At 44.7% G+C, this 14,622-nt stretch overlaps 1 protein-coding gene across 2 annotated transcripts in view; it reads left to right on the forward strand.

Moving 5' to 3' along the window:
• Kcnq1 (potassium voltage-gated channel subfamily Q member 1) overlaps positions 1–14,622 on the forward strand; it is a 330,113-nt gene that overhangs the window by 246,233 nt on the left and 69,258 nt on the right. For both annotated transcript variants that reach the window (XM_006977299.3, XM_076555691.1), the window contains one exon: positions 14,142–14,217. In XM_006977299.3, the coding sequence (XP_006977361.1) occupies positions 14,142–14,217 (76 nt within the window). The remainder of the gene's footprint in view (positions 1–14,141; positions 14,218–14,622) is intronic.

The following is a 14,622-nucleotide window of genomic DNA, read 5'->3' on the forward strand; positions in this document are numbered from 1 at the left end:
CCTCATGGTGTCAGTCTCCTTGGCTAACAATTTCTCTGCTCTATCTAATCCTTTGGACTACCCCCCTAAAACTGTCATTGTGTGACTACAGTCATCTCCTTTATCCTCAGCTTCACTTTCTGCCTTCTCAGTTACTCCAACTATGGTCAGAAAATATGAAATGGAAAATTCAAGAAATAAACAATGCATAAGTTTTTAATTGCTTGCCATTCTAGTAGTGTTATGAGATTCATGACATCACACACTCTGTTACACCTGGAATATGAACCAGGCCCCTGTCCGCCATATCCACACAGTTTATGCCACCTACCCATTAGCCACTTAGTGACTGTCTCAGTCATCAGGTCTGTCATCCGGGTGCCACAAGGTTTGCCTTTAAACTCTTATTTTACTTCATAGTAAAATGTAATACACAATAGTTATATATATATAAACCAGTCATGGTGCTGGCCATTCAGATATTCCAAAGAGAGGCCATAAAGTATGTCCTTTGAAAAGAAGAAAGTTCCTAAATTAACAAGGAAAGAAAACAGTTGCATGCTGGGTTGCCAGGACCCACGGGAAGAACAAATCTGTAAAATTGTAAAGAAGGAAAAAGAAGGCAACGCTAATTGTGTTGTCTCTCCTCTAACTACACTGCTCATAGCTGCTTGTGACTTTGGGCATCTGCTTGACATCCTGGAGCTTGTTCCTTCTAGGTAAAGGGAGCTACTAGATTCCACAGAAGTGCCTGCTCCCTGCCCCTCACACAGGGCAGACTGCTAGCTAGTGTGTCAGGCAGGGGCCCATGCACAGAGCCTGCTCCCCACTCTCCTCTCCAGACTCATCTAGGAGGAGTGATTGGAGGTATTTTCACAAACTGGGCCACTCCCGTCTGTCCTAGTGTCTCCAAATTCTGCCTTTCATCCACTTATCTGGCAAAGGCAGCCTATTGTGTGTCTGTGTGTCCCTGCTAATGGTCGTGTCCCTGCCTGGTTGGTTCAGCTCCTTAGGAAGCTCTCCCACACCAGCTTCCCTCACTCTTACCTGCTTTCTTCTGGGTGTCCCCCCAAGGACCAAGCTGGTGGCATGGGATGGAACTTATTTGGGGTTTTCTTCTTGTCTTAGGGCCACTGTGGAGGGTAGGTCCTACTATAGGCTGCCCTCTTCACCCCCAGGACCTATAGGCTCCATCTGAGGCCCATAGCATAGGCCACAGGTTTGTGCAGAGGCCTTTCTCTGTAAAACCCCTTCCCCACACATCAACACTCACCTCTGTAGTAGACTTGTGTGACACCATCATCCTCAGGCCTGAGAGGCCTCTGAGAAAGAATCAGGCTTCTTCCACCGCAAGACAACCCTATGCAGTTTGGGGGTCAAGTTATATTGTGCAGCACTGTGCTGAGTTGAGTTCACTTAAGTTCACCTCCATGATGCCGAACTGAGGTGATTTGGACCAAGGGGAGTTGATATGAATTCAACCAAGTGCACTCTCATGGGTGAGGGGGAACTAGTAACTTTACACCTGATCTGGGCCGTGTGGTCTCTGAGGGTCCAAAGGAATTTTATAATGGTCTGCCATTTGGGCCTCTATAATAAAACACCTTCAACTTGGAAATGTATGAGTGTATGATTCAGCATCTGGGAAGTACCATTCAAAAGGTTCATAAGGGCTCTGTATGCTGCACAAGGACACCTTCTGTGAATCCTCACATGGCTGGGGAGAAAAGTGAACAAGTTCCTTGGGCAGCAGTGACTGCATTGATGGCAATGATGATTTCTTCTCTTCCTGCTCCTCTGCTGCTGCTTTTTGAGATAGGGTTTCATGTACCCCAGACTGGCCTCGAGCTCACTATGTAGTTGAGGATGACCTTGAACTTCTGATCCTCCTGTCTCTACCTCCTCAGTAGCAAAATTATTGATGTGCATTACCTGGCTTATGCTAGGGATGAAACCCGGGGATTTGGTGCCTGTTAAGTGAGAACTTGTCAGAGCCACGTCCCCAGCCCTTCAGGCTTCTTTAAAAAGAATACTAATCCCATTCATGAGTGCTTTGCCCTCATGACCTAATCCCTTCCCAGAGACTCCACTTTCCAATGCCACCACACTGGGAATGTATCATCCATGCATGAGACTTACAAGCAAATTGCAATCTAACCACCCAGATCACAACATTCAAACTTGGCTCCCTCAAGTTCATGTCCTTTTCACATGCTCACACAGTCGCTGAATCCCCAGAGCCCTCGAGATCTTATCTTATTCCAGTACTGACACAAGAGTCTCCAGTGTCCAAAATGAGTGAGCCTAGGGTCAGACTTCATCCTGAGGCAAATTCATCTCCAGAGCTATTAGCCTGTGAAATCACAAAGGGCATGAGCTTCCAAATTACTATAGTGGGGCCAGCCTGAAGCAGACATCCCCTTACAAAAGGAAGACATGAATAAGAAGAAAAGAGTGGCATGTCTCAAGTACATTCAAACCCCAACAGAGATAGCACTAACTTGTAAGGGCTGCGAATCATTAGTCTTTGTCCCACTTTCTGGGCTCATTAAGCCAAGACTCCACATAACAGCAACATTGTGACTTGACTGAATATATCCCATATGTCATCCAGGCTAGAGTTCAATCCTGATGGTTCTGCCACTCTGGGTTTTAGAACCAAGTCTATCCCCGTCGCTCGACTGGGAATTTCTCTTGCAGCACCCTGCAGCAGTTCTGTCTCAGCTCTGTGGTTCTTTGGTGTGTCTTCTGAGTGGAGACAGTTCTGCCCTCAGCTCCTATACCTAGTGGAAATGGCCCCATGAAGGCTACCAAGACTGCAGGGGTGGTCACTGTGCCAACACTTTACTTGGCCGCCGAAGCCCCAGCTGGGGTATCCCAGGGACCCTGAACTGGAACTCAGGAAGGCTTGAGCAGTAAGGGATAAGGTGCCCCTGAAGTTCCCCGAAATGCCTCTGTGGCAGAGAGTGTCACCTGGTGAGCAGCACCAGCTCCTCTTCTGTCATACGACATTCTGACCTCCTCCCTTGGTGCTTTTTTGTGAACACACCTTTTTTCATTCTCTTCCATTTGGCTGGTAGGTTTCAAAGAGGGTCTTACTTGTACCTTGCTGTGTAGTCCTGGCCTGGTACTAGCCCAGGCTGACGGGAATGCTAGGCAGTCATCTTGTCTCAGCCTCCTGAATGTTGAGACTATCGGAGTGTGCCACCATGCCTGGAGCCGTTTCATTTTTTCCTTCCTTCTGGTAGCTGAGTCTTACCCAGGTCAGTACATTTTGCTGTTCTTGTGATTGTCACTGGCTTGTGACTCTCCTTTCACTTTGCACTATAAGCAATCAAAAGAAGCTAGGTAGCACCATGAACACTTTGCTGAGGGATATCCTCTGCTAAATAGCCTTGTTCATTTCTCAGAAGTGCCATCCTATCCTAAGTGCCTATAGGCACTTAGACACTAAGACCCTGGGACACAATCCTACTAGGTCCTTTGCTACTTCATGGCTCTGTGTTTCCACCAATTCCTTACCAGAATGTCACTTCCTGTCCCCATTTCCACCAGCATCCCCGCTGTAGCTCTTTGCCCATTGCCACAAAGTCTGTAAAGCTCTGGTCTTCTGAGACCACCCCCAGGCCACCCCCAGGCCACCCCCAGGCTCTCTTCATGTGCTTCAGATCCCTTCCAGCCCCTGCCTGTTCCCTCTTCCAACACTACCACCATATCTTTCATCAACACCCCATTCTCAGTGTCAAGTTCAGTACTAGCCCTGTGACAAAAATGCCTTACATTTGGGTGATTCACAAACAATAAAGATTTACTGTACACAGTTCTAAAGACAGAATTCTGAAATCCAGAATCAAGGCTCTGACAGTTTCAGTATCTAGTGAGGACTATGTCTGCCTCCTAGATAGTGTCTTCTGTGTGTCCTGTGGCAGATGGCAGAAGGGCAAAAAGAGATAACTAAACCCCCTCAGGCTTCTTGTATAAGATCATTAACCCTATTCATGTGGGTGCCCCTCTCATGACCTAATGTCCTCCCAAAGGCCCCACCACAGTCTCCTTGGAGATGGAGTTTTAGTGTATGCAGACACTCAGACCCAAGAGCCTTGACTCTGGGGAAACAGAATTGCCCTCCTCTTTCAGCTCTGGGACAGTTGAAATGGGTGACCTTTGCATTGCAGCCACCTGCCCCCTGAGACCCTGCAGAATGTTAGTGCCAAACAAGAATGTCTGCTATGGCTTGTCTGGGCGGGGGCCCAGTGTGGGGTGGCTCACATTGATGGCTGATATGGAAATAATTTGACAAAGACACAAGAACCACCCATTGAACACTGTATGTGATGAGACATCACTTAGACCTGCCAAGAGAGTCAAAATTCACTGAGACTGGGCCGTGGGCTACCCTAAGAATGTGGATGTCATTGGGTGTAGCAGGGAGCTACAGCTAGGATTGCAGTACTGGGTGGGGGAATCACAGGAGCTGGGCTTTGTCCTGTGGAAGCAGCCCCTGTGATTCACAGTCTGAGGACTGAGTAGAAGGGGTGAGGATGGGCTGCTGTGCCCTCAGGGAAGGAAGGAGCCCAATATCAGTGCCCCCTGGGTGCCTGCCAGGGTTCCCAGGACACCCTGAGAAAGGGGTTCTCTCCATTTTCCAGAGCCTCCCTATCTCTCTAGCTGAGCTCTCTGCAGCAGTCTGCAGGGCAGCCACCCCTGCTACAGTGCCCACCTCAGTGCACACGTCAGCATGGTCACACTCTGCAAGCCACCACCACTAGCTAACCTTAGAGCGTTTCATCGCCCTCAGAAGGCACCTTCACTCATCAGCAGTCACCCCCTGTCCTCCCCGCCTAAAGAATCACCAATCTTGAATTTCTACAATGTGCTATTCTGAGCATTTCATAGAACTGGAGGTCCATAGCATGGGCTCCATCGTGGCTGGCTGCTTTTACCTAGCACAATGCCCAGTAGGTTTATCCGTTCTGTGATATGTGTCAACATGTCAACACTCTTCGTTTGATAGTCAGTCTTATGGACAAACCATGTCAGTCTACCGTTGGATTTTTGGATCTACTCTGAACAACACTACTATGGCACTCACATTCGAGTTGTTACTTGAATGTATGTGTTCATTTCTTGGGATGCATATGTAGAGGTGGGGTTATTATATGTTAAGTATTTTGAGGAACCACCAGCCTACTTCCACTACAGCAGTGGAAGCTCATTTTGCTGGTCAGTGTATAGCCACCACTTCGAAAATGTGGCATCATCTCTGAGGTGGAGGAGTCGCATAGCTGATGAGCAAGGAGATGTCTGACTTTGCATCCACAGAAAACTCTGGTACTCAGACCTCGAGAAGCGAATGTGTGTCATGGCACTGTCCACAGGCCTGAGGCCTAGCACTAGCCACACCCTTGTCAGGAGGAAAGAGAATTAATAAACATAGTTGTTCATACTAAGAAGAACTTTATGCCAGTTCGTGTGACTGAGCCAATGACAGACAGCCACATAAGGGGCTCTCAGCCATGGAGTAAACATACCGAGGCAGTGCGGAATAACCTTTTCATAAGTTTATCTACTCATTTGTTTTGAGACAGGGTCTTACTCTCTAGCCCAGGCTGCCCTCACACTCATAGCAATTCTTCTGCTTCAGCTTCCAGAGTGCTGGGATTATAGGCATGTGCAGAAACCATGCCTAGCTATTTTATTTCACTGAATCACCAAAATTAAAAATATATGCCTTCTGGGCTGGAGAGGTGGCTCAGTGATTAAGAGCATTCTTTCAGAGGACCTAGGTTCAATTCCCAGCATCTACATGGCAGCTCAAAACTGTCTTGTAACTCCAGTTCCAGGGGATCTGCCACCCTTACATCAATGTACATAAAATAAAATTAAATAAATTTTTAAAAAGAAATGTTAAAAATATATATGCCTTCTAGGGACACATATAGATATGATAAAAAATATATATGAAAACAAAAACCAAGGGATGAAGAACAGGATTCAGGTAGGTGGTTACTACAGCCAAGATGTAAGGTTCTCAAGATGACAGTCATGGTTGATGAGGGGCCCTTCCCAGTGATATATGCATGGAGTCCCACTTTTCACCCACTTTCAGGCCTTTCCGGGTAATGGAAAGAGGATAGAGTCATATCTCCTCAGGGCAGGCCTGGAATGAAGGGTTTCAGGCAGACTCCTGTTTGTCAAGCATTTTTCTGTAATAGCTCATGCTCCCTGCATTCCGTGAAGAAACCTTTACCTAGCCCAAGGCTATGCAGGCATTCGGTGGCCTTTCAAAGCTTGGTCTCTCTACCTTCCTGTTCAAGGCCTGACAAACTAGCTTTGCAGCTGTGGTAAGGGAGAAATCACAGTACCTATCAAATATGGTGTCCAAGCACATCTCCCTAGAACACTGGTTCTCTGTTGAAACAGAGTTTCCATGATAGACTTAGAGGCCATGTATGTGTTTATGACATCTAAGGTCTTGCTCTGTCCTGTAGCCCTGCCACCATGCAGCTTTACTGGGATTTTTCTTTGTGCTGTGGATATGTGATTGTGTGTGCGTATGTACATACTTATGTGTGTACTGCAGGCATGCAGGCCACAGTACACATACGGTGGTCAGAGGATGACCTCAGGTCTTTGCCCTGTCTTCCACCCTGTACCATTCTCAGCTGCAGGTCGGTCTGCAGGGATTCTCCCCTCTCCACCTCCTCTCTCACCATGGGAGCACTGGGATTACAGATATGCACTATTCCATCTTGCTTTACTTGGGTTCTGGAGATTCAAACTCATTCCTCATGATGATATGACAAGGACTTCACACCTTGAGCCATCCCTCCAACCCTATGGCCTCTGTTTGTTTGTTTGTTTGTTTGTTTGTTTAAGACATGGTCTCATGTAGCCCAGGTGGCCTCAAACTCCATATTATTCAAAGGTGACCTTGAACTTCTGATCTTTTTGTTTCCAACTCCGGAGTGCTGGGATTATGGGGTGAGCTACCATACCTGGTTTATGTGAGATCAAACCCAGGGGCCTCACACATGCGCAACAACTGCTGTGCCAACGAGCCGTCACCCATCTCACTGGGATACCTGAACTCTGATTGCGTAAGTCTTCAGCATTGCAGCTGGTTTTCAGAATTGTCAGGGGGATGGTGCTTGGTATTTTCATAAATATTTTAAGATCAGATTGTCAATTTCAAAAGGTAGAAAAATGATGAAAACGACAGAAGCTGGAATGAAACGTCTATACCAACGTTTGAAGAAAGTCTTCTTGTAAAAAAGAAGGGCTTTTTTTTTTTTTTTTTTTTGATTGAGACAGATTCTCATTGTATTGTTCTGGCTGTCCTGGAGTTCACTGCATAGACCAGGCTGGCTTTGAACTCACAAAAATCTGATTGCCTCTGCCTCCCAAGTACTGAGATTAAAGGTGTATGCCACTATGCCTAGCTACATTGAGGGTTTTTTTTAAAAAAAAATGTTTTATTATCTTTTTAAATGTGTATGAGTGTTCTGCCAGCATGTACATGTGTGTACCATGTGCATGCAATACCCTTGAGACCAGAAGAAGGCTTCAGAGCCCCTGAGACTGGAGTTACAGATGGTTGTGAGCTGCCATGTGGATGTTAAAAATCAAAAGCATATCCTCTAGAAGAGCAAGCCAAAATGCTCTTTATCATGGAGCCATCTCTCTAACCCCACAGATAAGAATATGTTATAGCCTCCATGAATTCAAGTCACCTTCAGCTCTCGCTGGTGTTCAGTTCTTGTCTGCCTATAGGCCTCACCTGTGAGCTATTTAAATACATGTAGTAACTTTGACACTATTAAAGTTAGTGTCTTTATTTTGTGGTCTAATTATTAGTTGCTAGCAGATAGAAAGATAATTGATTGTTAACTTTCAACTTTTAGTAGAACCAGGCTTGCCCCCTTTTCCAATCCTCATTTCTTGACCCCCAGATGTCTGGGATTACAGATATGAGCTACCATGTCCACATCCAGCAAGGTCAGGAGTCTGCTAAATTCATTTTTTAAATTCTCTCTCTCTCTTTCTCTCTCTCTCTCTCTCTCTCTCTCTCTCTCTCTCTCTCTCTCTCTCTCTCTTGGCTTTTTGTTGTTTTGTTTTGTTTTGATTTTTTTTTTTTCAGATAGGGTCCCTCTATGTATCCCTGGTTATCTTGGTACTCACTGTATAGACCAGGCTGGCCTTGAACTCATAGAGATTCACTTGCTCCTGACTCCCAAGTGCTTTATTCTACTGTTAAATTGCGTGGTCAGAAGACAACTTGTGGGAGTCAATTTCTTCTTCTAACGTATGGCTTCTGTGGGTTGAACACAAGTCACCAGGCTTAGTAGCAAGCCTTTTTACCCAATGAACCATTTTGCCAGGTCAATCCTGCTTTTTCTCACCTTAATGTACAGGCTGGGACTTTATAGATACTGTTAGAAAATAGAGGACATACCATCTCCGGAACAAAGTGATTTAACATTATCATTAAACATGTTGTGTGCTTAGTATTTAGGATTTTTTTGTTTCAATTTTCATTTTTGTTCTTTTTTTTTTTAAATTATGTTTCCTACTTTGCTAGGAGTTGTGTTTTTAATTAGGAGTAGGCCTTGAACTTTATCAAGTGCTTTTCTGCATCTTTTGAGTTGATTATATGTTTTTCCTTGTTCTGTTGATGTGGTGAGCTCTGTTGATTGATTTTCAAATGCTAAGCCAGCCTTGCATAAGTGGATTAAGCCACGATGATCCTGCATCTTGACATGAACCCTGGATCTCACTGGCTGCTGGTTTTTAAAGGCTGCCTCTACATCCAAGACAGACCTTACCCTTCAGTTTTCTTTCAGGAATATCTTTGACAGATTTGGGTATCAAGGCTAGACCGCCTCATAAAAGTCCTGTAAGAAGCTTTGTATATAGTTGTGAACTTCTTCCTTACGTGTTGGGAAGAACTCACTGGTAAAGTCATCTAGACCAACTTCTTTTTTTTTTTAGACCAACTTCTTTGTAGAGATCGTTAAAATTCCAAGTGTAATTCCATTAACATAGGGCAGTTTGTATTTATTCTTTTCTTAAAACATGTTTTCATGAGTTAATCTATTTTATCTGTATTATCAAAATTGTTTTTGTTCATATCATCCTCTGATAGATTTTTTTTTTAATGTCTCTAGCTCCACAGTGGTGTTCATGTTTTAACTCCCAACATTGGTGATTTGTGATCCCCCTCACCCAGCTCCATCTATCTTGCTAAAAGTTTTATCAATTTTATTAGTCTCGTTGGAAAGCCAAATGTTAACTTTGTTGATTTTCTTTAATACAACATTCATTTTTTATTTCATCAACTAACAGCCTTATCTTTATTATCTCTTTCCTTCTACTTCCTTCAGGTTTAATTTGTTGTGTGTGTGTGTGTGTGTGTGTGTGTGTGTGTGTGTGTGTGTGTGTTTTGTTTTGTTTTTAAATTTGAGCTGGATCTCAGTCTCTCCTCTAGCAAACACATTTAAGGCCATATATTATCTTCTCCTCAGTGTCCATATTTCAGTGTACCTCCAACATTTGTTTAATTATATTTTTGGAGACACAATTTTTAAAATTTTATCACATTTATTTATATGTGTATGTGGGGGGGGGGGTTGCATGTGCCATGGCCCATATGTGGAGGTCAGAGGACAGCTTTTGGGAGTTAGTTTTTCTCCTTTCACCATGCAAGTACTGGGATCAAACTCAGGTCTTCAGACTGGGCAGTAAGTACTCTTACTCACTGAGCCATCTTGCGGTTTTCAAGACCGGCATCTTGCTAAGTAGCCCAGGTTGGCCTCCAACTTGTGATCTTCAAGACTTGACCTCCTGAGTTGCTGAGATTATAGGTGTACGCCCCACACTCAATTTAGTTATAACTTTTGATGCATTTTTATTATTCAATTAGAACTATTTTCTAATTCATGTAAGATTTTTTTCTTTGACCTTGGGTTACTTAGATCATTTAATTTCCAAAACACTTGGGGATTTCCTAGTAATATTTTTGATTTGTAGTTTAATTTTATTGTGATCATGCAAAACATGATTCAATTTCTTTGAAATTTGTTGAAACTTGCTTTTAAAACCTAACACTTAGTATCTGTGTGAATACTTAGATGTACTGGCCTGCTATGGTGTGATTTTGTCCATGTCAGTTAGGGTGGACTGACACTCAGATTGTTCATATTTGTCTCTGTTGATGCTTTGGCATCTTTTCAATCCATAACCAAGGAGAGATGTTCAAATCTCCCATTATGGTTGTAGATGTTCTGTTATCATTTTGTTCTCCCAGTTTGCTTTATATGTTATATACATGTTATATCTTTTTTAAGGTTATATTTGTAGGTGCACGCAGATTTGGAATTGATCTTCTGCTGCTGAACTGACACTTTTTCATATAGGTGTGGGTGAAAATCCTGGAAAGCTACGGATGCCAAATGCTGCTGTGCTATTTTCTTTTTCTTTCTTTCTTTTTTTTTTTTTTTTTTTTTTTTTTTGAGTGTCTCTCACTGGCCTGGAATTTGCTAAATGAGCTAGGATGGCCCTCCAGTGAGCCCCAGAGATCTTCCCGTCTCCACTCTCCAATCACAGGATTGCAAACACATGCTATTCTACTACACTGTTTTGTTTTTGTTTTTGTTTTAATGTGGGTTCTTGGGAAAGGAGCGCAGGTCCTTGTGCTTGTAAGACAAGCTCTTTACCAGCTAGCCCTGAGCTGATACTTTGTAACTCTGAAATCTTCTTTGTCTGGCTCTGGAGTGCCTGGTGCTGGTTTGCAGATGCCTGTGTTTAGAGAGCTATGCTAGGACACCTGTTTCTCTGCCCCTTTCTTTTCAGTCTCTCTTTGTTTATGCTTTTAGTGAGTTCATGTCATTGTTTTTAATCCTGACTGACAGTCCTGATCTATTTAATGGAATATCAATTCACTTAAATGTACATTCTCTACCATCTTATTCTTACCCATTTTTTCTTACTATTTTTCTTCTTTCTCTTTTTTTACTGCATCATCTTTTATCAAACCACCTATTGCATTCTTAATTTCTACTTTTATGTTGCCCTTTCATTCTCTCTTTTTCTTTTTTCTTTTATGCATTCATTTATTTGTATTTATTTATTCATTTATTTTTAGAGGGAATCATAGAATGAGGCTGAAACAGCATCTCGGGTAACCCAGGCTGGCCTCAAACCTCTATGTAGCCAAGGATGACCTTGAGCCTCCTGATCCTCCTGCCTCCACCTCCCAAGTGCTAGAATGACAGGCATGTGCTACCATGCCTGACTTTTATAGAATTTCTTTTTCGGTATTTGGAGATAACTTTCATCATACGGTGAAATCCCTCATCTTTTCATCTATTTTCTTGACTCTATCCATCACAGTTATCTTAAAGTTCTCATCTAGAGAGCCTGATACAAACCACACAGTCATCTATCTACCAATGACTCTGTAGGTCAGACTCTGGACTGCTCTGCTGGGCGCACTCCTGGGGGCAGAACACTCACTTGGTGGCTGAGCAGTGTCAGCCTCACATGCCTGAAGCTGTCAGCTGTCATCCGAACCCTTCAACTCTCCTCCTTCACTCAGCTTCTCCAACAGGCTAGCTCGGACTTGTCCAGGAGGCAGAAGTTTTCTGAGAGGGTAAAAGTGAAATCTGCAGGTCTTTTGAGGCTGAAGCTTACAGCCCCGTGGTAGAAACAGACTCGGATCTTTAATGGCAGGAACAAAGAGGGATTTTCAGCTATCTTTAGCAGCCGCTATTTCCATTCTCCTCCCTAAAACAAAGTTCTTTCTCCCTCCAACACACTTGGAGGTCTCACCGATTGCAGACAACACCACATGTCCCAGCCTTCTGTCATCTGCCCCCCCCTTTTTTTTCTGGTCCTAAAATGAATGCCAAATATTATACAATGTTGATGTCACAATGTCCCACCTCTGAATTCTAATTAATAACTTTCTTCCTCCCTTCCTTCCTTTCTCTCTTTGCCTCAGTGCTAGGGATTGAAGCCAGTTCATGCTAGGAAAGCATTCTACCACTGATCTATGTTCCCAGCCCCACACCAGCCCTTTTTTGAGACAGGGTCTCACTATGTAGTCCTAATTGGCCTGGAACTCACTGTATAGTCCAGGCAAGTCTCCAAGTCACAGAGATCCACCTGCCTCTGCTTCCTGAGTACTGGGACTAAAGGCATGAACCAACACAGCTTTAACTTTTTAAAGTTTTTTTTGTTTGTTTGTTTTTTTACTTATGTATATAGGTGTTTTGCCTACATGTATATGTGTGCATCGTGTGTGTGTGCCTGGGGTCCTTGGAGTTCAGAAGAGGGTATTGGATCCCCTGGAACTAGAGTTAGAGATGATTGTTGTGCCATGTGGGTGCTGGGAACTGAACCCAGGACTTCTGGAAGTACAAGCAGCAAGCGCTCTTTAGACAGGATCTCACTAAGTTGTTCAGGCTGGCCTTGAGCTCACTCTGTTACCCAGGCAGGGCCTGAACTTAGGATCCTCCTGCCTCAGTCTTCTAAATATCTGCGATTATGGGCCCAGCTTCTAATTTCTTTATCAGCTACCTATTACTGAGCAGCAAGCCATAACCAAATGCTGTGGTTTAACAGTTATTTGTCTTGCTCACAGCTCCATGGGTCAGGAGCTTGGACTCAGCTCTGCTGGAAGGTGGTTCTGTGGTTGTGTTTGGGATGACTCAGGCAGTACCAGTCACCAGTAGCTTGCTTAGGGCCGGGTGGTTGAAGATGGTTCAGTCGCATGCCTACTACAATCAGTGCTGGCTGATGGCTGGGCACCTCCACTCACCTCCCTGCAACCACTCCAGCCACACTCCCAACACCTGTGGTTTCCACACGTGGTGTGCTCCCCAGGACTCTACAGTTAACATTAGGTCACAAGGTCAACTCAAATTCACACAGTGTGAAAACAACTATCTCCTGAGGCTTTAACAGCTAAGATTGCAGAATGCACCACACCTGCAGATCTCTATCTAGGATCTGTTTTTTCCCTTAATTTTCAACTTCTGTATGTGGATAAAACAAAACAAAACAAAAAAACAAAACAAACAAAACCCACAGAAGTTCCAAGGTATCTCTGTACAGATGATTAGGTTTTCCTCTAATATGAAAAAGAAATCTGGACTAGTTTGGGTTTGAGGTTTTGAGGGGACCTCAACCAACATTTTTGGCTGTTTCCTGGGGCCCCATCCTAGACTGGTCTGAATCCCAAGCCTGCTGTCCTCAGTAGCTGCTGGCTTTGCTGCTTTATTTTTACTCCCTTCCAGCAGCCACTATTGCTCTGTGAGAACCCACAGCTATTTCCAAGGGGGAACTGTGTGAAAAAAGATACCCTGATAGCCTTTGTTCTCTGGAATCCTGTCACTTGTATCCTGGTGGCTCTGTGGCCCAGGCTCCACTGTTTTCCTCACAGCCCAGGAAGCCCCACCATCCCATCTGGTGTAGACATTTCCCACACTTCTCCGAGAAGGAAGTACAGCCTGGAGGGTAGGCTGGCTTCCTCTTGCCTCTTGTTTTCTGGGCTCGGGGCCCTTCAAGTCTGGCTTTCCCAGAGGCTCCCAGCAGCTCTCTGTTGCCAGTGCGGTTTAGTCTGGCTGGTCAAATTTGAGCTTCCAGACTCTCCCGGTTTCTCCATTGCCCTGATGATGCCTTCCAGTCTTGTTTCTGTGCACACAGACATCTGATCACAAGCCTGCTTTCCCCAGTGATGTTTCTAAAAGGACCTTATTTCCAGAAGGAGCTTTAGAGGCAAACTAGTGAAGAATCCTGAATAATCTCAGGGAACAGTGCCCTCATTAACACCTACCCTGTGCTATGTCCTACCCTCTCCAAGGGCATTCCCTGACTCTGCTGTTAGAATTGCAACCCTTGCAAACTAGGGGTACAGACACCCACCCCAGTTCTGAAATACAAATAGGTAAAGGGTCCTTCTCCCCATCTGTGGTGAGGCAACCCTCCCTTTCCCCTTTAGAAACTCCTAGCCTCCGGCTTCTCTAGAGACAGGGCAAGCTCTGGATAGAATGTTCTCCTTGTTCCTGGAGAGTCCATCCACGTTTGGCTGGTGTACCTTTGGCATGTGTTAAGGGATTACCATCATGAAAGCTGCTCATACTGCTCCTCCTCCTCCACAGGCTGCGGGAACACCATCGGGCCACCATCAAGGTGATCAGGCGCATGCAGTACTTTGTAGCCAAGAAGAAATTCCAGGTAAGATCATGTCCAGTGCAACTGACCCCAAGAAGACTACAGCTGTTGTATGCCCTCACCCTTAGATGCCAAGATGCTGTGACTGTAGTCCGTGGGTCCTTACCACTTCCCAGCACAGCAGGTTCCTTCAGGGACACTGGACCCAGCCCTGGCCCAGGGACCCTTTGTCCCTCCACCTTGATTGTTAGAAGGAACTTCATGGCCTAACTCCTCCTTCTGTGCAAGGTTGTAAAAGTTACAAGCTGTCAATGTCACCTGGATAAAAAGTGATATCTGTCCTCAGTCAGCTTGGAGCTTTCTGTATCCTGCCTTACCTATACTGCATCCTGCTTAGTGAACAGGGACTCCTGAGTAGGCAAGACTGCAGCTCTGGGATCCATTTGCTGTCAGCACACTTCCGGAGTT

The sequence above is a fragment of the Peromyscus maniculatus genome, chromosome 1 (assembly GCF_049852395.1).
Source record: "Peromyscus maniculatus bairdii isolate BWxNUB_F1_BW_parent chromosome 1, HU_Pman_BW_mat_3.1, whole genome shotgun sequence".
Taxonomy (NCBI): Eukaryota; Metazoa; Chordata; class Mammalia; order Rodentia; family Cricetidae; genus Peromyscus; species Peromyscus maniculatus.